The 26,057-nt window shown below is 38.0% G+C and overlaps 1 protein-coding gene across 1 annotated transcript; it reads left to right on the forward strand.

The window, feature by feature from the left end:
* Positions 1-1,330: 1,330 nt before the first annotated feature.
* LOC110101639 (dol-P-Man:Man(5)GlcNAc(2)-PP-Dol alpha-1,3-mannosyltransferase) lies at positions 1,331-26,057 on the forward strand (the record flags this gene model as incomplete). The annotated part of the gene is given in 9 exon segments (XM_020829622.2): positions 1,331-1,809; positions 1,909-1,943; positions 2,049-2,186; positions 3,113-3,181; positions 15,598-15,755; positions 15,880-15,946; positions 16,034-16,087; positions 24,581-24,669; positions 25,941-26,057. Coding segments are annotated over 9 exon segments (869 nt in total), but the record flags the coding sequence as incomplete, so codon positions are not given.

Here is a 26,057-nt window from a genome sequence, read left to right on the forward strand (position 1 = left end):
CATTATAAATAATTATCAAGTACTTCAATATGGTTATACGTGCTATTGTATCATTCACAGCTGAATTTATTAATTTACCACAGGGAGATGCAAAATGTCATCCATATGTACGTTCAAATGCAATGTTTTACCCTTACTTCATGAATGCATTTAGTGCAATTGACCGCACTCATATTCCTGCAGCAGTTAGTAACAACTTACATAATTGTTATCATAACTGAAAAAGCTTAACTTAACAAAATGTAATGACTGCAGTGTCATTTGATAAATAGTTTGTGTATGTAGCATATGGGTGGGAAGGTTTAGATGTGGATATGGGTGTGCTAAGATGGGTTGTGGAGAAATATCAGTTTGGAGTGCCCCACAATCATTATTACCCGGTTGATTCAGTTTATGCAAACACTGATAAGTTGATTGCACCTTTTCGAGGATATCAATATCACCTAGCTGACCATCGAGGAAGTACATCTAGAAGATATACAAATCAGTAAAAATTATTTAATCACTGACATGCCCAATTGCGAAATATGACAAAGATGACCTTAATTTGAAAGGAATATTTTCAAGTGGTGACACACCTGAGAATGTTTCATATTAGTGCTAAAGCTGATTTGTTTATTGCATGTGCAATTTTACACAACTTTATAGGTTAATATTATGAACATGATATGTATTTCAATATATCACAGATGAAAATAAAGCATGATACTGAACGTGACGAAGTTGAAATGTCAGATTAAGATCCTAATTTGCATATACAATAGGAGAAAGAATTTAAGGAGAAGCAATAATGTATGCCATCACAACAAATATGTGGAATGCTCGGGTAAGAATTTCTATATGCATTTATAATATTTCACATTTGAATACATTTTTTAGTTATTTCATGATTTTTTTTTTAGTTCAAATAATTTGTCAAAGAAATCGATCGTCATGAGGAAGTTACTCTCCAATGCATGAAATATCAACTTCTTTATCATGATGCAGTGTACTATCACTTAGTAGTCAATCGGTGTCCAAAAAAAATTATTCATGGTGTCATGTACCATTTCTCATTTTACTAGTTTCTATTGTATGATGTTATGTTGAGTTTATTATTTGGTATAGATTTATCTCAAATTTATAATCAACATATTGATGTAATTTAGTATTACTCTTTCTATTTTAAATCTTCAACTATTTTAAATTCTATAATCTGTCACCAAACAACTTATCAAAATTTAATAGAATTTAACATTGATCGTATCATACACTTTTCAGAATTTATAAGTATCAGAATTTACTAAATAAGAATTTACGGGATTTAATCCAATGATTTCAATCCCATTAAAGTTAATCCAATCCCATACCAAACACCCCTTAGGTTAACGGAGCAGCATCTCGCGCTCAAATATCCAAGAAATTGATCGGGGTAATTGAGTCATCGGCGCTCTAGCCGAAGTGCGAATATATCTAGGATGCTCATGCGAGATCGGGCGATATCGTCTTCCAGAGTTTTGTAGTCACGTCGTTGACTTCTCGTCGTCACCATCTCAATTTCTTTGTTGATAGAGAAAATCATCTGTTTGATTTGTTATATAAATTATTAGGAGAATATAGTTCTGGATCGCTTATAGCTTTTGCGAAAATTCGGCTTTTGGGAGTAGGAAACGTCACTGCATTGATATATGGCGAGAGGCTTGTATTTTGGGACTAAATCGTCAGCTAAATATAGTAAAGACTACTGGATCTCTAAATCAGCAGCCTTGACATCCGCCTTACTCGTCGCCGAAGTCATCTTAGTCGCATTAATCATCTACTTCGTCCCATGTAAGACAATGAAGCCTTTTCAGTATGTGTTAAGTAGGTTTACTTGCTAGGTAATTATCATGTTCTTACTGAACTTCGGGTTCCTTTTTTCTGTTTCAGATACTAAGATTGATTGGGATGCCTATATGTCACAGGTATTGAAATGCTATAAGATTCTTAAAACTTTGATGATAGGGGTTTTTTAAATAATTACGTTAGTTGTTCATTTTTGGATGTGTTTCTATTGGTGTCAAGGACAGGTTGATGGATTCCTGGGTGGAGAGAGGGACTACAGCAATCTGAAGGGAGATACAGGACCCTTGGTTTATCCTGCTGGATTTCTTTATGTGTATTCTGCAATAAAGTTTCTTACTGGTGGTCAGGTCCTTCCTGCACAGGTAACATTACAATTCTGTTGTATAATGTTTTTTGCTGTTTGTTGTATAGTTAGCTGCTCCTTTTAGAGTTGATTCTGATTCTCCTCTTGGCCAAAGTCTTGTTGAATTTCACCTCAGCGAAGATCAACTAATACTTCCTTTTCATTGTTATTTGAATTGTTTGTTTGTTTCATATTTTTTTGGGTGATATCTATGATGCTCTATTCTGCTTTTTTTTTTGCTTGTGCAATCTATTTTGGGGAGCTTTTGAATTAAGAATTTTTTATTTGCTCTGGAATACAATGACCAATGGACCATACTCCATATAGTTTGAAATAAACAAACTTTCTGCATAATGCACTATGATTCCATGGTTTGCATTGTTTTTGTTAGCCAAATTACTATAAATATGTCTTATACAACTTGAGAGACATAGCTAAAGATAGAGATTTTTATGTTTGACATGTGATAAAACTTGGATGGATAGATTGATAAATATGATTTTATCTTAGAGAGATGGTGTTTCACATATTGAAAATAAGATGATAAAAATAGACTTAAACAATTTGCAATTGCATTACTCATGGAGAGAATATAATGAACTAGGCATGGTGGTATACTTAAAGGGGAGTCCCTTCTGTCGCACCAAGTGTAGCTTTGCATGATAGCAGACTGAGCTATATCTTGAATATTTTGGAATGCATGCTTCTTAATTGAAAATAATAATGCAAAAGAGTTGTGCAGAGCTTCTCTTAGAGCATGATAAAATTCTTATGATGCGTCTTTATTTTTTTAGTTTTGCATGACTACAAGTTATCAATACATTGGATCTAACTTTGATTTCAAGAACCCAATGCAGTTTTTGTTTTTTTTTTTGTTTTTGTGAATAAAATTATTGATTATTACTTCCTAAATTTTTACCACAAGTTCTTTTCTTGTCCTTGCAGATTTTATTTGGCATTCTCTACATTGTAAATTTGGGGATCGTCTTTCTGATATATCAGAGTATTGATGTGGTATGTGTTAGCATGTGCGCGTGCCATCAAAATCTTTCATATTTATAAACTAATACCTAAGCATTAAAAAAAGAATTAGCAAACCCATGTATTTTAGTTTGATATAACCAAATAATTAGGAATTTAATAAATTTTTGAGAATGAAAGGTAGTTTTCTTGTTTTGCTTTTCAAGATTTGGGTGATATTATTGTAAATTGATGCACTTTGGTGTTTTATTTGTGGATATGTAAGATTTTGGTCTTACAAACAAAATTGTCTGAAATTTAATAATTTTTGGTTATGTAGGTTTTGTTTAATAGATTCTTGAACTTGTTGAGCATGAGAACTTTAAATCGGATGCATGGCAAAACTAGTAAAGTTATATTGAAGAGGATTAGAAGAGATTATGAAAATGTTAGTTATTGATGATAACTTAGTGAAAACACATGTAGTTTGCGCACGCCTATTGGAGGTTAGAAGATGCACTAATAGTGTGGTCAGATAAAATTGACGTTGAAGGATTATGAAGAAAAAATATTAGACCCAAGGTAATGTGGATTAAAGAAGTGCGGTAGAAAGTGTGGAAATAGAAGTAATACCAAAAGTGGCACTCAATATGAAACAATGGAGAATGAGTATTTATCAAGGTTGTGAAAATCGGATCGGTCAACGAACTGGAAGAAGGAGAGATTCACGGTTCGATCGGTTGAACCGGGGTCGAATCGGATGACGTAATAAATAATAATATTATCAAACATTATTAAAATTAACATAATAATTATGTCAATTTAATCTTAAAAATTTCATACTTCTAAGAATTTTGAGACTAAAAATTAAATAAAATTCATACATGTATAATATATTACATAATTTTAAAATTAAATATAAATATCTCCAATCTTCGATTTCAATTTATATTTAATAAAAATTCAGTTTATATATAATTATATAAATTTAATGTAAACAATTACTAATTTATGTTATATATTTAGGTATAATTTACATTTATAAATTACATATATATATTTCACATTATAAAACTATATTTATAAAGTCATATAATACTATTTTTTTATATTTTTTATTTTTCTTAATAGTATTTAATTTCACATTTAGAGAGAAGTTTTAGAACTTTAAAAATCATAAATAATTATTTTTATTTGAATAATTATAAATATACAAATAATTATAAGTTTAATAATTTTAAAAATTATTATGATTATTTTCTATTTGAATATTCTATATAAAATTCTGATGATGACATTTTGGGTTGGGCCTCAAGCAATTTCCTCAGCATTTCTTCCACCACGGTAAACTTTCTATCCATCTTTTCATGGACATATGAAATTTGATTTTTAAAATTCGAAATCTTTTTCCCAAATTCTGATTTCAGTTGGTCTATCTCCCCTTCCAAAACTTCTAATTTTCTTCCGACCATAGGTTCCAAGAATCGATGCGCTCTGATACTAATTTGATAGGATACACTTGTAGAAATCAAAGTTAACTTGGTTGAATTTGAATTTTAGTAAGGTTCAAAATCAGAAATAAGAAGAATTTTTGTGGAAACACTAGCGAGAAACGATTATACTGAGAACAGATGGAAGAAAACAATAAGATACAATGGATCCTCAATTGGAGAGGAGGATCTGACTCTCCCAAATCTTTGGATACCTCTAGAGTCCAAAAACAACATAGAAAAATAAAATCAGCAAAACATTTGATACGCTAACCCTAGGAAACATCCTACTTAGAGCATACAATCATGGAAATCTCTAAACAGCACCTCTTTTGAATTTTCCCTCTTAAACTTCATTAAATCCCACTTAATGCCGCCTATTGGACCCCACACAGAGGGGATGGGATCTGTTCTGGCGGAAGAGGAGTTCTTCCTCCTGTAGAATATAGCTGGTCTAGGTTGGACCGGTCTAATAGAAAAAATACAATGCGGTTTATCTAATTAGGTTTGCATCCAATATAAAGCCAAACACTACCAATTGACGAAAGAGACAAAGAAGATTCATCAGTAGCAAACCTCGCCAATTGAGCTTGGGAGCATCTATTAGGAAATAAAGAATTGGTTCAGCAAAGTTTAATTTAATACATTCAAGTTCAACAATCAAGCCTAGACAATAACTTAAACCATGCTTTGTTCCTCATCCTCCATCTATTCAGTCTTAAAATTTCTTACTTGGTCTATCCAACATGTTTGGTGCTGTTTTTTTTTGGTGACCCACGTGATTACCACAACATTGGCATGAAATATTGATGTAAATCTAGGAATTGCTTTATGAAATTAATAAAAGCTATTGAACAATGATAAAGTTAATCTTAAGGCGTCTCAAAAATGAAGACTCAAGGAAGCTCTTAGAAGCAAACGATGTTGAGGCAATCAATTACAACTAAATTTGCAAGTTCTTAAAATAACAACTTAAACAAAAGTAATGGAATGATCGATTCACCTCGAGGTCAACTAGAATCCGACGATTAACAAAATGATCGATTCACCTCGAGGTCCAAAGTAGCTCTTCTACTTCTAGGGTTGACGGAGGAAGAAGAACCACACGAGAAACAAAATCACTCCAAGGTAGACGGCGCAGACGATCCATAGTGGTGGAGAAGGAGGCGGCGGTGGTGGAAGTGGCCAGCTGGTTATGATGGTCCAACGTCCGGATGGGAGGTGCTCTTCAATTGATAGTGCTAGTTGATATCAGATCCGATTGAGGTAGCCGTCGGTTGTGAGATCCCAACCCGGGTAAGGATCAAAGAAAGGGGAGCGTAGAATATCGGTTCTTCCGTTGATATCCTCTACGAATCCGTGATCAATTTTCGGATCCGCCATTCATGATAGTATTGAATTGGGAGAATGAAGAGCTAAGGGAAGGGGAGGTGTAGCCGGCGGTAGAGGGGTGAGGGAAAGATTTGGGCCGTGGGCTTGGGAGGAGATGGGGTCACGGTTTGGGAGGGAGAGAGGAGAGAGGGTGAGGCTATTTTGTGGAAGCACTAAATCTGAATTTTAATTTCAGATTCCTAATAAGAAAGAAGAAAAAAGAATTAATTTCAAATTCAGGTTTTGAAATTAAAATTTGGGAGGGAGAGGCATTAATGAGGTATTAGGTGGTGATTATTGGCAATTGGAGAGAGAAAGAACGGAGGAGTTGCCGGCCATATGGGGAGGAGAGAGGGCTTGGAATTAATTAGGTGGGGCCACTAGTGAATAAATAAATTATGATCAAATCTGAACTTAAATTCATATTTGCTTTAATTTAAGAAAGCTTCCTAATTTGGTGTAATATGGGAGGGAAAGGGATTTGAATTTCAAATTTGGATTAATTCCCTTTAATTGACTTCCAAAATAGAGGAATACCATTTAGGAAAGGGAGTTAATCAAGGGAATTTTGAAATTCAAAAGAGGAGATCAAGGGGGGCCGTCGGCAAGGTTGGATGGCCAAAGGGGGTGGCGGGGTGGAGTCGGCTGGCTGGCGGTTGGCTCCAACCGGCGGTAGGGCAGGGAGGAGGGGTGGGGTTGCGGTGGAGGTAGGGCGGCTGGTGGGGGCTGGGTTGGGGCGGCGGGATGGGGCTGAGGTGGGGAAAACTGTGGGAGGGGAAAGAGGGAAGGGGCAGTGGAGCTTGGGAGGAACTTGAGAAGGGAGGTGGGGTAGGAGAATAATGGAGAGATGAGAGAACCCAACTAGAAAAATCCCTTCCTCAAGAACTCACTAAGAGATCTTGAGATTTCACTCAAGAACTCACTAAGAGATCATAAAACAAAATTTTCATTCATCCAATAATAATCATACAAAGCATGGAGACCCTTATATATGGGCCTCAAGTCTAAGAAAATATAAAAAGACACAAATGCCCACGGGGCTACAAAAGAGACTCACTACCCTCAGGGGTAAACTAGGAAATTGAAATAACATAAATAAAAATTACAAAATATATCAAAAGTACAGACTATGAATCGTGGCCATCGATCTACGTCTCCGTCGTTGGTACACGTGTCGAAATCTCTGACTGATATCCGCATCATTCTCCCCGGGTGGGAGAAAGCTCGACCCCGTCGAGTAGGTGTCCTGCGAACTCTCGTACAGCTCTAGAAGATCAGGGTCCAGTCTCTATATCTCCTCGCGATCCATCCATGTGTTTTCTGTCTCCGGCTTCCGTTTCCATTGAACTAGGTATCTTTGGCGCCCGCCATCCCAGATGGAAATGATTTCATCACTGAGTATGGTTTCTATCTTCTCCATATTAGGTAATGTGGGAATTTTAGGGAGTTAAGGTAGGCTCGGGATCTCACTTGGTATGATCTCACAAGGCTCAATATTTAGTGGATTTTCTGGGTTAAAATCAGGTCCATCAAAGGCTACTAGTTCCTCAATGTTAAACGTGGGATTCATGTTGAAACCTTCTGGAAGGTTTAATACATAAGCATTACTGTTTATTTTGGAAGTTATTTTAAAAGGCCCAGCGCTTTTAGCATGTAATTTCTTAACGGTCCCTAGCGGGAACTGTTCCGGACGAATCCGAATCATGACATAGTCTCCAACATCAAACTCCTTGAATCGCCGTTTAAGATCAGCATTAAGTTTATATTTATCATTACTTTGTGCAATTCATTTATTAATCTCTTTATGCAATTCCTGAAGATGAGATGCAAATGCAGATGCAGACTCTGACACTCTAAGCTTGATTCATGGGAATTAAATCTATTGGTTGCCTAGGTTGGTATCCGTATACAATCTCAGCTGGACTCATACATGTGGTCCGGTTAACTGAATTATTATAATTAAGCAAATTCGTCAATAGGCAATTTAGAATCCCAATCTCTAACGTGTTCGCCTACCAAAGTCCTAAGAAGGTTCCCAAGGCTCCTATTGACAACTTTCGTTTGACCATCCGTCTGCGGGTGGAAGGCGGTGGAGAACTGCAATTTAGTCCCCATCTTAAGTCATAATGTTTTCGAAAAATAGCTAGTAAATTTCATATCTCGATCCGACAAAATCGTTTTAGGGAGTCCATGAAGTCTGACAATTTCATCAAAGTACAACTTGGCAATCCTAGATGCATCAAACGTTTTGGAAAATGGGAGGAAATGGGTCATCTTAGAGAAACAATCTACTAATACACAAACTGAGTCGTGCTTCATAACGGTTTTGGGTAAACCTAAAACAAAATCCATGCTAACGTCTTGCCACAGGCAGTTAGGGACGGGAAGTGGCATGTAGAGACCGGTGTTTTGCTTTCTTTGTTTAGCCAATTTGATGTAGACACACAAGAAGAAATTGACGCAATGGATAGAACTTAAAACAAACTTTATTAAAATAAAAGCAGACAACTAAGACTTGACAAACACAACAAGAAATATTAGGAGAAATAAAAAAAATAAAAAGACGCTATCCTCAGACAACTGTCAGAGCGGGTTCCTCACATGCATCAAATAGTAGATTAAGTAAGAGAAGTGCATAAGACTAGCAAACCGATGGTCCACCACTGCAAGACTGTCCAAATGCTTCCAAATCAACCAAGACACGACACCCTAAAGTTGCTTCACTGTTGAGAAGAAGGATACAGATGGAGTGGCACTTGCGGAGAGACGAAGAGGTTAGAAGCCCGAGAAGAAAGGGTGGAAAGAGCTCGCAGGATTTCCGTAGGGGATGAGAAAAGAAGGGTGGAAAGAGCCCGCAGGATTTCCGAATAAACCCGCAGGTTAATAGCAAATATGCTCACCAAATATCAACTGATTTCTTTCTCATCATCTTCTCATATTTATAGGCATAGTAAAGGAATGCCAAAAGCCACCTTAATTAATGCTCACAACATCCCAAGCATTATAGGATTTCCAAATGCTATTTCGGAAAACAACCCAGCATTTCACGGAACCAAGGAGCCAACATCACGGTAAGCAAGCAGGCCGAGAAATCAAAGCAACACAACCACAGGAAAAAACACCCCAGCACGGAAAAACAGAGGCCGGTTGGACTCCCAAGGGGTAAAGCACACTATTATAAATTCTAATGCATTGAATTCAGCCACCAATAAAGAGCAAGTCACAGTTTTCCAAGAGACAAGAAGAAAAGGGGAAGGGGAAGGGACAAGGCTACTCCAAAAGTAAATCTTCTTAATGAGGTACCTTTTTGGATATTAATGAGCTACCAAACTTCAGCTCAACAACTTAAGAGAATGAGCTCAATGCCATATGCTCCAAACAACCAACCCGTGAACCATCATCAAAACAGCCAACCCGTGAACCATCAGTGGCCAAGGACCAATCGAGCCAGCAAACCAAAGGTCTACCAAGCCTTATGCACAATCTACCATGATCATTGGATGCTTTCACATCATTGAATAGCTAAAAAAGAAAAGAAAATAAAATAGAAAACAAAATATATTATTGTTCAAATAAAATAAAAAGTACAGAAATTCTTGATAACATCACAATTGACAGATATGACATCGTTTAACCAATCTACTAACATCTCGCTTGAGACTAGGCCAGAAAAATCTATGTTCAACTGCAGCAATGGTCTTTGCTTGCCCAAAATGCCCGACTAGGCCTCCAGCGTGTAGTTCCCACACAAGGAATTCTCGAAGAGAGGTGTTAGGAATACAAAGTTTTTGAGACTTAAATAAGTATCCATCCTCCAAAAGGAAATCATTAATAATACGATTGTTGCCACTTGTCAGTAGGGAATACATTTCATGAAAATCAGGACACTCCAAGTAATCCTCCTTAATTCGTTCAAAACCAATTACTTTCATTCTCATTCCACGAGTAACCATCATCCTACGGCTCAGGGCATCAGCGGCCTTATTCTCAATTCCTGCTTTATGTCTAATCGTATAAGTATACTCTTGCAGGAATTCAACCCAGCGTCCGTGACGGGCATTGAGTTTCTTTTGTGAGTTAATGTAATGTAAAGCCTCATGGTATGAAAATATAATAAATTCTTGAGGTAACAGGTAGTGTCTCCAATATCGCAGGGACTGAATGATGGCATAAAATTCTTTATCTTAAATAGAGTACCTTTCCTTGATATCATTTAACTTTTCACTAAAATAGGCAACAAGATGTCCTTCTTGAGCTAGAACTCCTATCCCAATACCTGATGCGTCACAAGTTACTTCAAAAACTTTAGAAAATCGGGGAGATGCATAACAGGGGCTTCAACCATTTTTCTCTTAGTGGCGGCTAGCGTCCAAGAAAATTCTTCTTTCTTCAAGCAGTTAGTTATCGGGCAACTATTATGCTGAAACTCCTAATAAATCTTTGGTACAGGCCACTCATTGATTGCTCTAACCTTTCCAAGGTCAACTGAAATTCCTTGAGATGATATTATGAACCCAAGAAAAGTAACATTATCTGTGAGGAACACACATTTCTTAGGATTAGCATATAATTGTTCTTTCCTCAACATCTCACAGACTTGTTTCAGATGATTCAAATGTTGGTCCACCGAGTTACTATATATCAATATATCATCAAAGTATATGATGACAAATTTTCCTAGGAAAGGTCGAAGGACTTGAGTCATAACTCGCATGAAGGTGCTAGGGGCGTTACTAAGACCAAACAACATTACCATCCATTCGTACAACCCGTCCTTAGTTTTAAATGCCATTTTCCACTTGTTCCTAGGGCAAATTCTGATTTGGTGATAACCACTTTTTAGGTCAATTTTAGAAAACAGTACGACTCCTGTCATCATATCTAACATGTCGTCAAGGCGAGGGATCGAAAAATGATACTTAACCATAATTTTGTTGATGGCACGACTGTCAATACACATTTGCCAAGAGCCATTCTTATTGGGGGTCAAAAGGGCAGGGACATCACACGGGCTAAGGCTCTCTTTGATGAATCCATGTTGCAGGAATTCATCTACTTGCTTCTTCAGCTCAGCATGCTCCGTGGGGTTCATACGGTAATGATGGAGGTTTGGTAGGGAAGCTCTGGGTACTAAGTCGATGACGTGTTTGATGTCTCTAAAGGGTGGGAGCTGGTTGGGTAAATTTTTTGGGAAGACATCAACAAAGGCCTCAAGAAGAGGTTTAACTTCATCGGGGACATGCTCCTCTTGATCAGCATCAACTTCTCTAGCTACTAGGGCATACATGGGGGATCCTTGGTTAAGCTCAACGTTCACTTCTTTCGCAGTCAAGAAGTGTAAGTCTTTACTAGGTTTAACGGGAGTGGCCTTAACTTCGATCTTGTTGGGTTTGGGTTGAGAAGGCACAAGCTTGATCTTTTTACCATTGTGCTCGAACACGCAGGTGTTGGTCCTACCATATATATGGACGTCATTATCAAATAACCACGGGCGACCAAGAATAATATGTCCTACGTCCATAGTCAAAACATCACACCAAATTTTGTCCTGATATCTAGCAAAATCTATGGGAATTAGGCTTCGATCCTTTATCTCAATGGTCGTTGATTTTATCCAATCGACCTTGTAGGGTTTGGGGTGAGGTGTCGTTTTCAGATGAAGTGTTGTTATCATTGCAGATGAGACAGCGTTGATGCAGCTCCCGCTGTCAATAATGACTTTACAACTCTTGTCTCCAATTTTAGTAAAAGTGTGGAAAATAGCAGTCCTACGCCAGTCGTCACTCGGTGTAGGTTGGGACAAAACACATCTCACCACTTGCAAATCCACAGGGTCACATCACAAAAGAAGTCGTCTTCGTCCTCAACGTGATGGATTAAATCAATGTCAGGTTCGACCTCTTCTTCTTCAACTTCCTCAATTATAGTAATTTTGTATGGGCTAGAACATTGAGAGGCAATGTGCCCATAACCATGACACCGATAACACTTAGTCCTAGAGGTTACCTTGGAGGTATCGCGTTCAGGAGTTTTTCCCTTAAGGTCGGGACGAGATTAAGGTTGACTTGCATTAGGTCGGTTAACCACAGGACCCGCAGGTCGGGTTTGAGGTTGACTGGAAGAAGCTCTATAGGGGTTTGAATGGGAGTCAGGATGCCGAGAGTGAGAATGGGTCCTAGACTCCTCATGGTCAAGCACTAAGCTACAGGCTGCTTCCAAAGTGTCAATTCCTCTAGCAAAAAGCTCATTTCGTAGGTCCTCTCTTAAGCCAGCTCTAAACATAGAAAGGATTTGGGCTGGGGTAGTGGTTTCTTCACCACTACAATGAATTAGGTAATCATCAAAGGCAGAGATATAATCCTTGACAGGTTTACTCCCTTGGGTGAGCCTGTTCCACTTATCTAAGAGTTTAGGGTAGTAGGAAGAGGGTAGATATTTTCTCTTGAGTTCCTGTTTCATGGTTCTCCAGTCGGTGATAGGATGCTCTCCTCGGGCTTCACGCATGTTCTCTAAGTTTGTCCAGTAGTGATTTGCTCGGCCCGCCAGCTTCATCTCCGCAAATCTAACTTTTTGTTCTTCTGAGATACTGTACCATTTGAAATAAGTATCCATCCCTTTTATCCAGTCTAAGAAAATTTGCGGGTCGAGGGTACCGTCATAAGTAGGTGCGTCTATTCGAATGTTCATAAGCAGTTGAGCATTGTTATCTCTCCCAATGGGTTCACGTCTTATAGGGTCTTGGTTCGGTCTAATGTTATGATGATAATGGTCCCTATGCATTCCATATTCAGTCCTAGTCTCATCACCATATGGGGAGTGTGGTCTAGACGGGGTGTAAATTGCAGGGTTTCCTAGATGCTCAATGTTATCAAGTCGCTCGCTCATTTGGCGTCTAAAGTCTGCTAAATCAGTTTGGGTGTTCCTAATTTGCTGGTTAACCGTCCCAAGTTGACCCACGATAAGGTCCAGCGTTGCTTGAATGTTTTCCGAATCCATGGGAAGTTACTAGGGCCACTAGGGTGGGTAAAGGGGACAAAGGCAGCACCTAAACACTAGTTTAAAATGCTCCTAACACAACTAAATGGTGCTGATTTATGTTGGGACAGCAAACTATAGTTGTTGGCTAAGTGGCCTAAGGGTTTAGAAGGGGTTTTATGATGTGGACAACACTTAAGCAATGGAGTAGACTCAATTAAAATGATGTAAAAAGTGCAGGAATGTAATGGGCAGCAAGCAAAATCAATGAATTAAAATAACTATACGATGGTAAGCATGCAAACATTCATGAAAAAGGCTAGATGAATTCCTAGGATGACTTCTAGCACATATGACACATGCTAGCCATGCTCTAATACCAAGATGATGTAAATCCGAGAATTGTTTTATGAAATTAATAAAAGTTGTTGAGCAATGATAAAGTTAATCTTAAGGCGTCTCAAAAATGAACTCAAGGAAGCTCTTAGAAGCAAACGATATTGAGACAATCAATTACAACTAAATTTGCAAGTTCTTAAAGTAACAACTTAAACAAAAGTAATGGAATGATTAGTCAACTAGAATCCAACTGTTAACAAAATGATCGATTCACCTCGAGGTCTAAAGTCGCTCTCCTACTTCTAGGGTTGACTGAGGAAGAAGAACCACGCGAGAAACGAAATCACTCCAAGGTAGATGGCGCAGACTATCCGTAGTGGTAGAGAAGGAGGCGGCGGTGGTGGAAGTGGTCGGTTGCTTATGATGGTACAACGTCCGGATGGGAGGTGCTCTTCAGTTGATAGTGCTAGTTGATATTAGATCCGATTGAGGTAGCCGTCGGTCGTGAGATCCCAACCTGAGTAAGGGTCAAAGAAAGGGGAGCGTAGAATATCGGTTCTCCCGTTGATATCTTCTACGAATCCTTGATCAACTTCCGGATCCGCCATTCATGATAGTATTGAATTGGGAGAATGAAGAGCTAAGGGAAGGGGAGGTGTAGCCGGCGGTAGAGGGGTGAGGGAAAGATTTGGGACGTAGGCGTGGGAGAAGATGGGTCACGGTTTGGGAGGGAGAGAGGGGAGAGGGTGAGGCTATTTTGTGGAAGGACTAAATCTAAATTTTAATTTCAGATTCCTAATAAGAAAGAAGAAAAAAGAATTAATTTCAAATTCAGGTTTTGAAATTTTAAATTAAAATTTGGGAGGGAGAGGCATTAATGAGGTATTAAGTGGTGATTAGGTGGCAATTGGAGAGAGAAAGAATGGAGTGGCCAGCCATATGGGGAGGAGAGAGAGTTTGGAATTAATTAGGTGGGGCCACTAGTGAATAAATAAATTATGATCAAATCTGAACTTAAATTCAAGATTTGATTTAATTTAAGAAAGCTTCCTAATTTGGTGTAATATGGGAGGGAAAGGGATTTGAATTTCAAATTTGGATTAATTCCCTTTAATTGACTTCCAAAATAAAGGAAGACCATTTAGGAAAGGGAGTTAATTAAGGGAATTTTGAAATTCAAAAGAGGAGATCAAGGGGGGCCGTCGGCAAGGCTGGATGGCCAAAGGGGGTGGCGGAGTGGAGTCGGCTGGCTGGCGGTTGGCTGCAGCCGGCGGTAGGGCAGGGAGGAGGGGTGGGGTTGCGGTGGGGTTGGGGAGGCTGGGTTGGGGCGGTGGGATGGGGCTGAGGTGGGGAAAACCGTGGGAGGGGAAAGAGGGAAGGGGCAGTGGAGCTTGGGAGGAACTCTAGAAGGGAGGTGAGGTAGGAGAATAATGGAGAGATGAGAGAACCCAACTAGAAAAATCCCTTCCTCAAGAACTCACTAAGAGATCTTGGGATTTCACTCAAGAACTCACTAAGAGATCATAAAACAAAATTTTCATTCATCCAATAATAATCATTACAAAGCATGGAGACTCTTATATATGGTCCTCAAGTCTAAGAAAATAGAAAAAGACACAAATGCCCACGGGGCTACAAAAGAGACTCTCTACCCTCAGGGGTAAACTCGGAAATCTAAATAACATAAATAAAAATTACAAAATATATCAAAAGTACAGACTATGAATCGTGGCCATCGATCTACGTCTCCGTCGATGGTACACGTGTCGAAATCTCTGACTGATGTCCGCATCAAATATATAGCATAATTTTAAGTATCTTTTATGTACTTAATTGGAATGACGCCAGAAACTTAAAGACTTGTGAACTCTAATACACATTTCCAGCCCTTTCCGTGATATTTTCGTTTACTTTTATTCTTTATGTCTTTATTTCTATCTTTTCTTCCCCTTTTTGTTAATATCTTTAGCCTTCCTAACTTAATAACCTTTATAACCACGGCAGGTGACAATGGTTTATTTTTTCAACTGTTAGGTATCTATTTTTAACCAAGGTTAAAAAATTTCAGTAAAACTTAGATTAATTTGGGTTCGTAAAGTCTCAAAGGTATGCTAATGATATCATGCAATTTTGTCCTGTTTAATATCATATTAGATGACCTCAGTTGAAGTGTGTGTGCTTTTTCTTTCCTTAAATCTATTTTACTTATATGCTTAACCATATCTTTTACCGTTTTATTAGTCTCATATGGGTTCTCCTGCCCTTGACTGGTTATCCATTTGGTGCAAATTGCAGCTTCCTTGGTGGGCATTTGTGTTGCTTTGCCTGTCAAAGAGAGTTCACTCAATATTTATGCTTCGCCTATTTAATGACTGTGTTGCAATGACTATGCTTCATGCTGCTATGCTTTTGCTTCTCTATCAAAAATGGCATTCCGCTTTAATAATCTTCAGGTGATTATGATGTTCTTGAATGTTATTCCATCATTGAAAATTATCTATTGATCATGATTTGTTTTCATGCACATTGGAATTAGTTAATGCTATTTAGACTACTTTAATTGTATTCTTGCGACAGTGCAGCTGTATCAGTGAAAATGAATGTTCTCCTTTTTGCCCCACCCTTGCTTCTGCTTGTGTTGAAGGTACATCAATTTTGCATCTTGGAACTTCTTGGTTTATGATCTTATATTTATTTCCATCTTCCTGTTGTTTGAATTTCTGTGGTATAGGCTCTGAGTGTTAAGGGTATTTTATCCTGCTTGTTATCTGCTGCATTGGTGCAGGTATGTTTCCAAACTCCTTGGTATTGCATTGAAAGCTCTTCGTGTCTTTCATAACTTTTAGCTGAACTCTTTCATATAATGCATAATCAACATCATCATTATTACAGTTATGTAAGGTGGCTTTATAAATCCTTTTCTTAAATTCATTTTTGTGGTGTGCTAAAAAGAAATACATCACACCTCTTATAATGCCATTGGCATATTATATGTTGTTTACAATATCCAGTTTTTAGATAGCTGATTTTCAGCTTTTGTTTCAATCTAATGTTTATAAATTTCACGTTCTGCGATGAATTGTTTTGCTTTCTAGTTAGATATTTTTCTTTTGAAATTTTCTTTTGCTTTATAGTTGGATATATATGATATTGCTATTGCTCTCAATATCCATAAGCCAATTTTTTTGGCAGATAGGTTAGTGATTCATAGTGTTTTCAGGTGAATTATTGAATGAAGAATTGCTGCATATGATATAGTTGTGGGCCATAAATGCTCATGATCATTAGATAGAATTTTGTATCCTGATATTTTCTTTCCATCATGCTTGCGATTGAGGTCCTGATATAGTATGGCTTTTGCTCACATCGCTTTTGTCGCACTCTAGCTCAGCCTTTGCATAGACATTGTTTGGCTTTGTGTTTATTTGATTCGATTTTTACTGCACTATATACACCCAATGATCCAAACTCAGACTTCTCCGACTTGGCCGCATTTTAGTTGTCTGCATCTTTTTGTTTGCTCAGTCTAGTACACACTAGCCTCGAGCAAACTCCTCGTTCATCGACTTCGATGGTTGTAGCACACACTAGATATAATGCATGGTAGTCACAATGCAAAATCTATATATATATATATATATATAAAAGAAGAGCAAGCAAAAAATTGTATTTTCATTTCATTTCTCAAAAATTGAGTTATATATGCCCTGGAGGCCAAAAAAAAAAGCAAGGCAATCTCAGTCATTGGTTGTATTCACCTTATTACTCTCCCCGAGGTGTCAGACATCAACTTGAAGAAAAGATCCTTGTCCTCAAACTAACTGTTCAGCTCTTTGGAGGTGACAGCTCATCTAAACAATACTCGATCCGCGAGCTGAACCTCTTGCTAAGGATTTCATGGTGCCATGGAGTGTGGAAGGAGGGAACCCACTTCTCTTTTTTCACTCTGAATTTGACTGCTTGTGAGGCAAGTTCTTCATCCAACTGCTTCCTTGCCGACTCCTTAGCCTCCTTCAAAGCGACGTCGTTCTCCAGCTCCACCTGGTGAGTCGCTTTCATCTTTACCAACTCAGCTTTCAAGGACTCAACCTCTTTCTCAACTGCCTACCTCATGGCAAATTCATCGCGGAGAACAAACTTTATATTTTTGACATTTCCTACAGGACTCAACCTCTTTCTCAAATGCAAGCTCGTCCTTTGGAATTGCCTTCAAGTCCTTATCTATGGGGGCCGAAAAGTCCACCTTCTACATGTCAAACATCTTCCTTGAAGGGTGTAATGTCTACTCCTCTCCTTAGAGTTGTCCGTGATCTTAGGCCTGTTCTCAAATCTAACCAGTCCCTCGCCACAACTTGAGGCGAATTCGTTCTCCGAGAGGAGATTACTTGCTGGCCCTTACCTTCCACAGGCTTGGGCTTGGGCTTGGGTTTTAGCACCTTCTTGGCTTGAAAAAAAAGTCGAGTATTCAACTAGAATTATTCCCTTGCTTACAAAAGGGGGCGAAACTACAATAGCCGGGCGAGCAGGGGCGACTTCAGATAGCTCTACCTCTACCATGGTGAGCCGACTTTGTCCTTCTTGAGGCTATATTGAGGGTCCAATAGCGTGAATAGGCACAACCTTCACTAATATGCAATGATCACAAGCTTCTTCTTCAGATGAGGCTTCTCCTTAGCACCTTCTAGCTATTTCTTCACCACCTCCACTGGTTGGCAAGTAGGAGAGATCTCCTTATCCTTTGGAGGTCTCTCTTTCGGACTCATGCATGGGTCTTTTCCTATCTTCCTATACTTATTTTCTCCTTCCTCGGCTAAGGGATCATCGCCATGGAACTCCAACTCATTAGGGTCCTTTGAGTGTGTACAACTTGACATGCCACATGCAAAGAACATCCAAAGCCAACATCAAAGCGAGATGAACACTCAAAGAAAATTTGCTCAAATAAGATGTGTGCTATTTACTGTATAGGGTATAATACATGCACAACATGTTCATGTGGTTACTAACCCACAGTGACCCCCTCCTCTATTAAGATGGTCAAATGCACGAGCTTCCTACTCACTTAGCTCATACACCACATCCTTCGTGAAGTGAAGGGCATTGGGTGAATCAACACTGCCCATTCCCCCATAAACTTAATGAAGACTAACTTTGATTTCTAGTACCTGACCTTGTTCTCCAGGTTGCCCATCCTCATGCGAACTGAGGAGAATCATATGTTGCCTTCCTTGAAGGCTTTGACAACAAATACATGGTATAACAGGTTTGTAATTGAGTTTGGCATGATGTGTAGTCACGAACCCATAGAAATTTATGATCTTGAACAACTCCCAACAAAGTGGGTCATAGGTTGAGCTTGAAATGATCACAAGGGATGCACATCTTGTCCTCGTGGAAAGTGCTTAGATGCTTATCTTCAGTGAGCACTCAGACATTTTGATTTGCATCCTTGTAGTAGTACCCGAAGAACATCATGTCGGTGAACCTCTCAGTTGGCTTTGAGGCTTGATGATACTCAGACTCGATGAACGCTTTGTGGTTCCTTCTCAAAGCCGCCTTCTCAGGAGGAAACACATGCTCAAGTGAAAGCGAGAATAGAGCAAAGAGAGAGGAAGCACTGAGTTTAGAACACAAAGATAGTGCCACTCTTATCTAGGCTAGCGGGCATTTATGGAGTAGTAACTTGGGTTTCGATGCTCTAGTCACATTTACCAGTAATACTTCATATTAGGGGAGTAAGTATGCCTAGTCGGCTCGAGCTCGACTCGTTAACGAGCTTATCTAACCACAAGCTCGAGCTTATAATCGAGCTCAAGCTCGGCTCAGAAACTCGTTGAGCCGCTCAATTAAATAAAATTAGCATTATCTAATAAATTTTAATAATTTTAAATTAATTCTATATTAAAATATAAATATTTAGAAAAAAAATGATTTTTTAATTTAAAACTAAGAAATCGAGCTCAATAATCGAGTCGAGCTTAATCTTTCTAAACGAGATCGAGCAATCGAGTCGAGCTTGTGCCTATGAATTTTTTAACGAGTTGAGCTCGAGTTCAGTAACAATTAAACAAGCTTAGCTCGATTAGGTAGATACCCTACTCGACTCATTTACACCCCTACTCCATATTTCTCCCATATCTTCATCATTACGAAAATATTCATCATCTTTTCTATAACTCACGCTATACGGATTGCCCTTATAAAAAGAGTAAGAAGTTGCATTGACTTGCAAAATCAAAGAGTTGTTCTCGATCTACATCACCAATGGTCATTATTGACTCGCTTTACTTAGAGTTTTCCTTGACTTGCCTGATGAAGAGTCAAACCAAAAATGTTAAGGTGTTGAATCGCTATCAATGGAAACAATAAATGATGAGTCGCCATACATAGAAAACTAGAAAACAATAAAGCAAAGTTAACAAAGAAAACATACAACTTTTCAAAAGAGTACGTATATACTTAAAAAAATAATTACTTGAACATTTTTTACATTACCTTTTTTTTTACATAATGAGGCGAGCGTACTCATCCCCTTAAACTATAATATACAAGGGATCTAATGATAGCTCGGGAGGCACAACTCCTTTCTCTTCCACGTGTAATAGAGACCTCGTCACTTGCTTCACTCGCCCTCTTTGAGGCCCAGGTCTTCCCTCGGGCTTGCTTTGGATGATGTTGAGCATCTTCTCCCCTAGGTTGACTTGCTCTAGGTGTAGGCGGGGTGCCAAAAACAAAGGCATCCCTTAGGTGGGGGCTTTTGCATCTAGGTTACCATTTAAGAGAAAGATGTTTGGAGTCATTATGGTCATCGTAATTGGGTTATTGGAAGTTCTTTGGTTGAGTTTGCCCTAGCTCCTTAGCTTGTTGACCCTCCAAGACCTTATCAATCTTAGTCATATACTAAGCTTATGTAGTGAGTGGTGCTTGAGGGTGTAAACGAGTGCTTGAGGGTGTAAACGAGTCAAGCCGAGTTTGAGTCATGCCTAACTCGAGCTCGAGCTAGGCTCATACGTTAAAGACAAGCTCGCGAGCCAGCTCACGAGCTCACCGCAAAAAAATGGGTTAACCGCCGACGCAATCACAGCCGAAGCCGAAGAAGAAGAAGACTTGCATTTTTTCATCGATGGGAAGAACATTCTATTTGGTTTTTCTCCTGTACAGAAAAAACCTGCAGCTTTTATCTCTTGATAATTAATGCTTGCAACTTTGGGAACATTTCCTTCATATTTTATATAATTTTTTTGAACATGTCGTTGCTTTAGTAATAATTAAAGCTGTAGCATTTATTAGGTGTAGTATTTGGGCTGTTTTTTAATTAGCTATGAAGTTGTTGTTTTAAACTTTCAAATGTAATAAAAATGTTAATAATAAAAAAATACATATAGTAATTCGAGTCGGCTCGTGAGCTCCTAAGTCAAGCCACGTCAACCTCGAACTCGTGGATCGATAAGCTCGGCTTGCGAGCTCGTTATCGAGTCGGTTCGAGCCGACTCGGCTCACTTACACCCCTAGTGGCGCTCATTGCCTTGCAATGCTCACTGCCAGTGGAGTTGTTCCAGTGGTATAGAGGTAAGAGGATATGAAAAAAGGAAATTCTTTGTCCAAGAGATTCAACATAATCTCTAGTAGTCCTATCATGCAAATATACTATTTTGGCATGAAGCCAGACGCCAATCGAGTCAACGATGACGCCTCAAAACTCACTTGGTGGGTGTTCTAAGAAATCGCTCAAGGTAAGTGGACTTTTGGCTTGCTCAAGGTCGGTGACACTCGACCGTCATATATGGCTTGCTAAGAAATTGCGAAAGAACTCTTATCTTCACGAGTTGTGGCCTCTAGGATCACATTCGTTGTAGCAGGCGCTTCGCTTTCCTTCATAGCATAGACTCGCCTTTTGTGCCTTTCAGAAAGGGACACATCATCGAAGCTTGATGTGAGTATTGCCCTCTCCAAACTTTCATCTGTCTCTACTGCCTTGCTCTATTATATTTTCAATCTTTCTCATTGTAGATGTCGTTGGCTTGCTCAATTATGGGCTAATGGGAAAGCTTGCCTCAATAACCACCATCTTCTTCTTGCTCTCAATCTGCTTGCGCTTGTGGAGTACTTTTTTCAACTTCTTATTGCTTTTGTTAGCAAGCCTTGAAGGTCTGGATTAGCCATCTTAAGTGAGTTAGTAGCATAAACTCAAGGGCTAAAGGAAAGACGTGTAGCTATATCGTTGCACCTTATTGTTATTTATAGTTGAAGATAACACAAGACATCAAATTAATGTCATAATGAAGAATCTCTAAAGTGGGTTCAACTTTCGAGGCAACAATAATAACAAGGTGGTAACTCTTACTTGCTCTCCTTTTATATTGTTTGGTAAAAATAATAAATCTTTCATCTTTTCCAAGGAGCAAGTGAATCGGGGAATTAATTGTATACTCATACATGCCTATGTATCTAGTAGGTTTCCATCAAGGAACTCAATCAGGGTGGTTATATAGTCAAGTTGGCAGTCGCCTAAAAGGAGTATGACCCCGCAAAGTAATATCAAGTGTCAGTCCATGGTCAAGTAGCTACTCTCCCTTGTAGATTTTGTAGCGTGCATACTCATCTTGAGAGAACATATTGATGATGCAATCATTCTTGGTGAGCTCCTACAAAAGTGTTGCTAAGATTTGACCTTGCTCTGAGGACCACTTGCCTTAATTGAATCACCCACAGTGGCTATCCGCAACCTAGGTTATTCATTTACTGTAGACATCCTCGATCAAGCTACAGAAAGTGCACACCTTTAAAGCTTGTGACTATGACTTCACTTGTCAGACTCTTTGGCTTGTAGCTACCATCATTTAAGGGACTCGCCCCATGCTTTCAGGGACCTGACGTTTGTTCCTAAGATCTCACCTCTTGTTCCTAAGGACTTCCTCACACAAACTCGCTCTGTAAGCTAGATCCAGGAGACTCATTCAGGACACTGGCCCTCAAAGCCTTGCACAAGGCGCTCATTGAAAGGAGGGGGCCACATTAGAGACAGGGAGGGACCCACATGTACCTCACCCAGCCAATCCATAAGTGGTGTTAGTTTATAACTATCAGATCATGTATTATTTGTATAGATATTTTTTCTAGATATGACCATTTTTGTAAGCCGTCTTAACCTTATAAGTAAGGGATGAAGAGACATTTTGGGTTTTTATGTTGTTGGGTATATTTATTAAGACACTATAGCTTACCACGTACTCTCCATACTAATCTCATTTATTGTTCATAGCATCTCATTTTGATATGACCAATAGTAGTAATCAAGTTTGAGCAAGCCCCTTTTTTCATTTGGCTATAAAATTTGGTAGTTGAAAGAGTATCTAGCTTGGTGGTATGAATTTATATATTAAACTCATAGATGAAGTCAAACATCACATACTTCGAAATAGAATTGCATCACAATGCCCTAGATAGTCATGGTAGTGGTTAGAAACATACAGGTTCCGTTGACTTTTGGTATCATTGAATTTCATAGCAATGACATAATTTAGGAATCTTCTACATCCCATGAATCAAAATCAAGATTGTGTTTGCTTTGCATGTGGTCAATTTGGTGTCCCAACTTTTTCTTCTCCTTTGAGAAAGGTTTTCAATTTTTGGGACCAAATAAGCTAATTTTCTCCATTCAATTTGAATAGAGTTTGATGATTTGGTATTTGCCTACTAAGGTTTGATTAGGACCATTTGATTGATCAATATCTTTTAATACAGAAGACATTTTCTTTAAAAAGAAAAGAAGAAATTTTCTCTCTTGAATAGTTGAATGTTGGTGGTTGATTGTAGTGGAGCCACGTGTGCTTATGGTGGAGTAATAGGAGGTGGAGGCAGGAGAAAGGTGGAGCATGGAGGTGGAAGAGAGGGAGGGTGAGAACTTTTGAGGATGTTGGAATAAGGAAACAAAAAAAAACATGCTCATGCTTTATTTGTTTGTACATCTTTGATACCATGAAGAGAATAGAAATAGTTAGTATTTCCTGTATATTTCATTAGGGCTCTTGCTGCTCTATTATACAATAAAATTCTAGTTTACTCTCGATAACTTCTACATATGGTTACTAATAATTGTATTGGAATTAAAGAAGTTATTCTATAGTATACACATTTATTTTCTTGAAATTTGATGGAGGTTTCTACCTCTTGAAGAGGCATACGGATTGTCTACTTGTCCACAATGATGAAATGACAACTTTGCAATCACACATATCACCAGACTGGACTTTGAAACCACCAGCACTTATGGATTGCGTGAATTTCATACTTTTATCAGAATATAAGCTATTGTCATGCTTCTCTAAATATGTGGTCGTCATTTCCTCAACCGTATTTTGATAAATGGTCTGGCACTTTGTTGATTATACCTTTTGCAAGAATGCTTCTTCCAAAATGCAATTATTGTTATTTTTTGCATTGGTTGTATTACATTCTATTATCTTGGGTCTATTGTTTAGAGTGATTGTGAAGTAGATGTGGATATTATTAGTAGAATTCAAGTTGGTTAGTTGAAGTGGAGGAATGCATCGGGCTTGTTGTGTGATAATAAATCCCACTCAAACTTAAGAAAAAAATTTATAAGATGGTGGTGAGACCGACAATGCTTTATGGTGCAGAATGTTGGCCATTAAAAGAAAAGCATAATATTAAGTTTAAGTGTTGTTGAGATGAGTATGCTCAGGTGGATGAGTGGATTTCCTCTTAGAGACAAGATAAGAAATGAGCATATACGTGAAAAGGTTGGAGTAGCTCCAGTAGAAGATAATATTAGAGAGTTGCCTTAGATGTTTTGGTCACTTACTTTAAATGGCGGCCTTCTGATGACCTGATTAGGAAAGTAGATGTATTAGATTTGGCTTATGTTAAGAAAGGTAGAGGTAGACCTAAAAAGACTTGGTTAGAAAAATATTAGAAATGACATTTCTTTATTAGATTTAAATGAGAATTTGACTCTTAACATGACACAATGGAGAAAAAAGGATTCATGTAGTTGACCCTATATAGTAGGATAAAGTCTTGATGTTGTTGTTGGTTGTATCACTTTCTATGATTTTCTTAATTTTCCACTTCATCAGGCTTTGGGTACGGTCAAGTGACATTTTGTATGTTCTAATCTGAGTGCCTTTTGACACTTATTTTTTTTGGTATGGAATACTTATATTGGCATTTAATTGGGTTTGTATGGGATGATACCGAGCATTTTATGATCCAAATTGTTTTTATAGGAACAGTAATTTGGTGCCATGTGTTGCAGGTTGTCTTGGGCTTGCCTTTTCTATTGTCATATCCGAAGGCGTACATTTCTAGAGCTTTCAACCTTGGTCGAGTCTTCATCCACTTCTGGTAAATTTTTAGTATGAAACTTGCTATTCTGTTTCTTAAGGCGCAATGCTTTCATGTATGGAAGTGCAAATCATACAGTAGTTCTCATGTTAGCAATTTATTTGAAGTCAAATTCTCTTTATGTTTGTGCAATATTTTTTGTTCTTACGTATTGATTAGGAATTATTTGTTCAGCATTCAGCTCTCTCATCTATGCAGATTGTTATAGTCAATGTTGTTTGCGCCATTTTAAAACTGTGTTAGTTTGTTTCCGATGCTATTTTCTAGACCTTCATTGTCAGTTTTTCACCAGAAGATCATAGCTACTTTTGTTGTACAAGTGCCCACATTTACAAGCTTACGTTTAGAAGGCTCTATGTCTGTAGAAATAACAAATAATAATATATTTGAAAATCCAAAAGTTAGTTGTCATATCTCTTTAAATTTGTAGACATCTTGAGATTTTTAAATTAGAGGCTATTAAGTCCATTTGTTCTTTAATGCCATAAGGGTTCTTCCATTTATCAAGAATTCAAGATGCTTCTTTTAGAAGTATTGACTTTTCGAATGCTTATGTCTTATGGAATGGGGTGTTTGGGATAAATCTACATGTTTTCCCCTTTACTTTCAATTGATGTTTCATTATAAGAATTTAGTGAAGTTGGAGAGAATTATTTTCAACTCAATGCAGTTTTGAAATATTCATGCAGCTGAATATTAGCTAAAGAACAAGTAAAAGGATACCTACCGCAGCAAGGCTCTCCACTGTTTTTTTTGGTCGGATTCAATTTTCTACAGTATATAAATTGAAATTCTATGATTTTTGTACATATCTGCTGGATTTAGTAGTTTGTTAGACTATCTATGCAAATAATATTTATGATCTTAATTAAATAAGGTTCTTTTGGGTCAACGAACTAATGTGGTTTTTAAAGAGAATATAATCCACGTGTGCCTCTGCCCCCAACTGTTCTATCTTTAGGACATTTGCTCAAAACGTATCTGTATTCATGCAGTCTAGTGAAGGCGCACCCTTCATTAGAAAGTTCATAATTTTTTCTCTGTTGATGCTTATTTGGAAAATAAGCTTTATTTTGGGGGTTTTAAAGATCATTTTTAATAAGTAGTTAAAAAACCCTTTTTTTGAAAGACTTTTTACGCTGTTTGAATATTACTACTACATACATATATCTTAAGTAAACAAGCTTGAATTCAATGGTATCACAGTTATACGCTTATTTTGATGTTTTTATATGTTACTTGCCTCATATTCATTTATTTCATTCTTTCAGGTCTGTTAATTTCAAATTTGTTCCAGAAGAAATATTTATCTCAAAAGAACTTGCAAGTGCACTGCTGGTTATTCATCTTACATTGCTTTTAATATTTGCACATCACAAATGGTGCAA

This window comes from Dendrobium catenatum, unplaced genomic scaffold (genome assembly GCF_001605985.2).
Source record: "Dendrobium catenatum unplaced genomic scaffold, ASM160598v2 fragScaff_scaffold_976, whole genome shotgun sequence".
Taxonomy (NCBI): Eukaryota; Viridiplantae; Streptophyta; class Magnoliopsida; order Asparagales; family Orchidaceae; genus Dendrobium; species Dendrobium catenatum.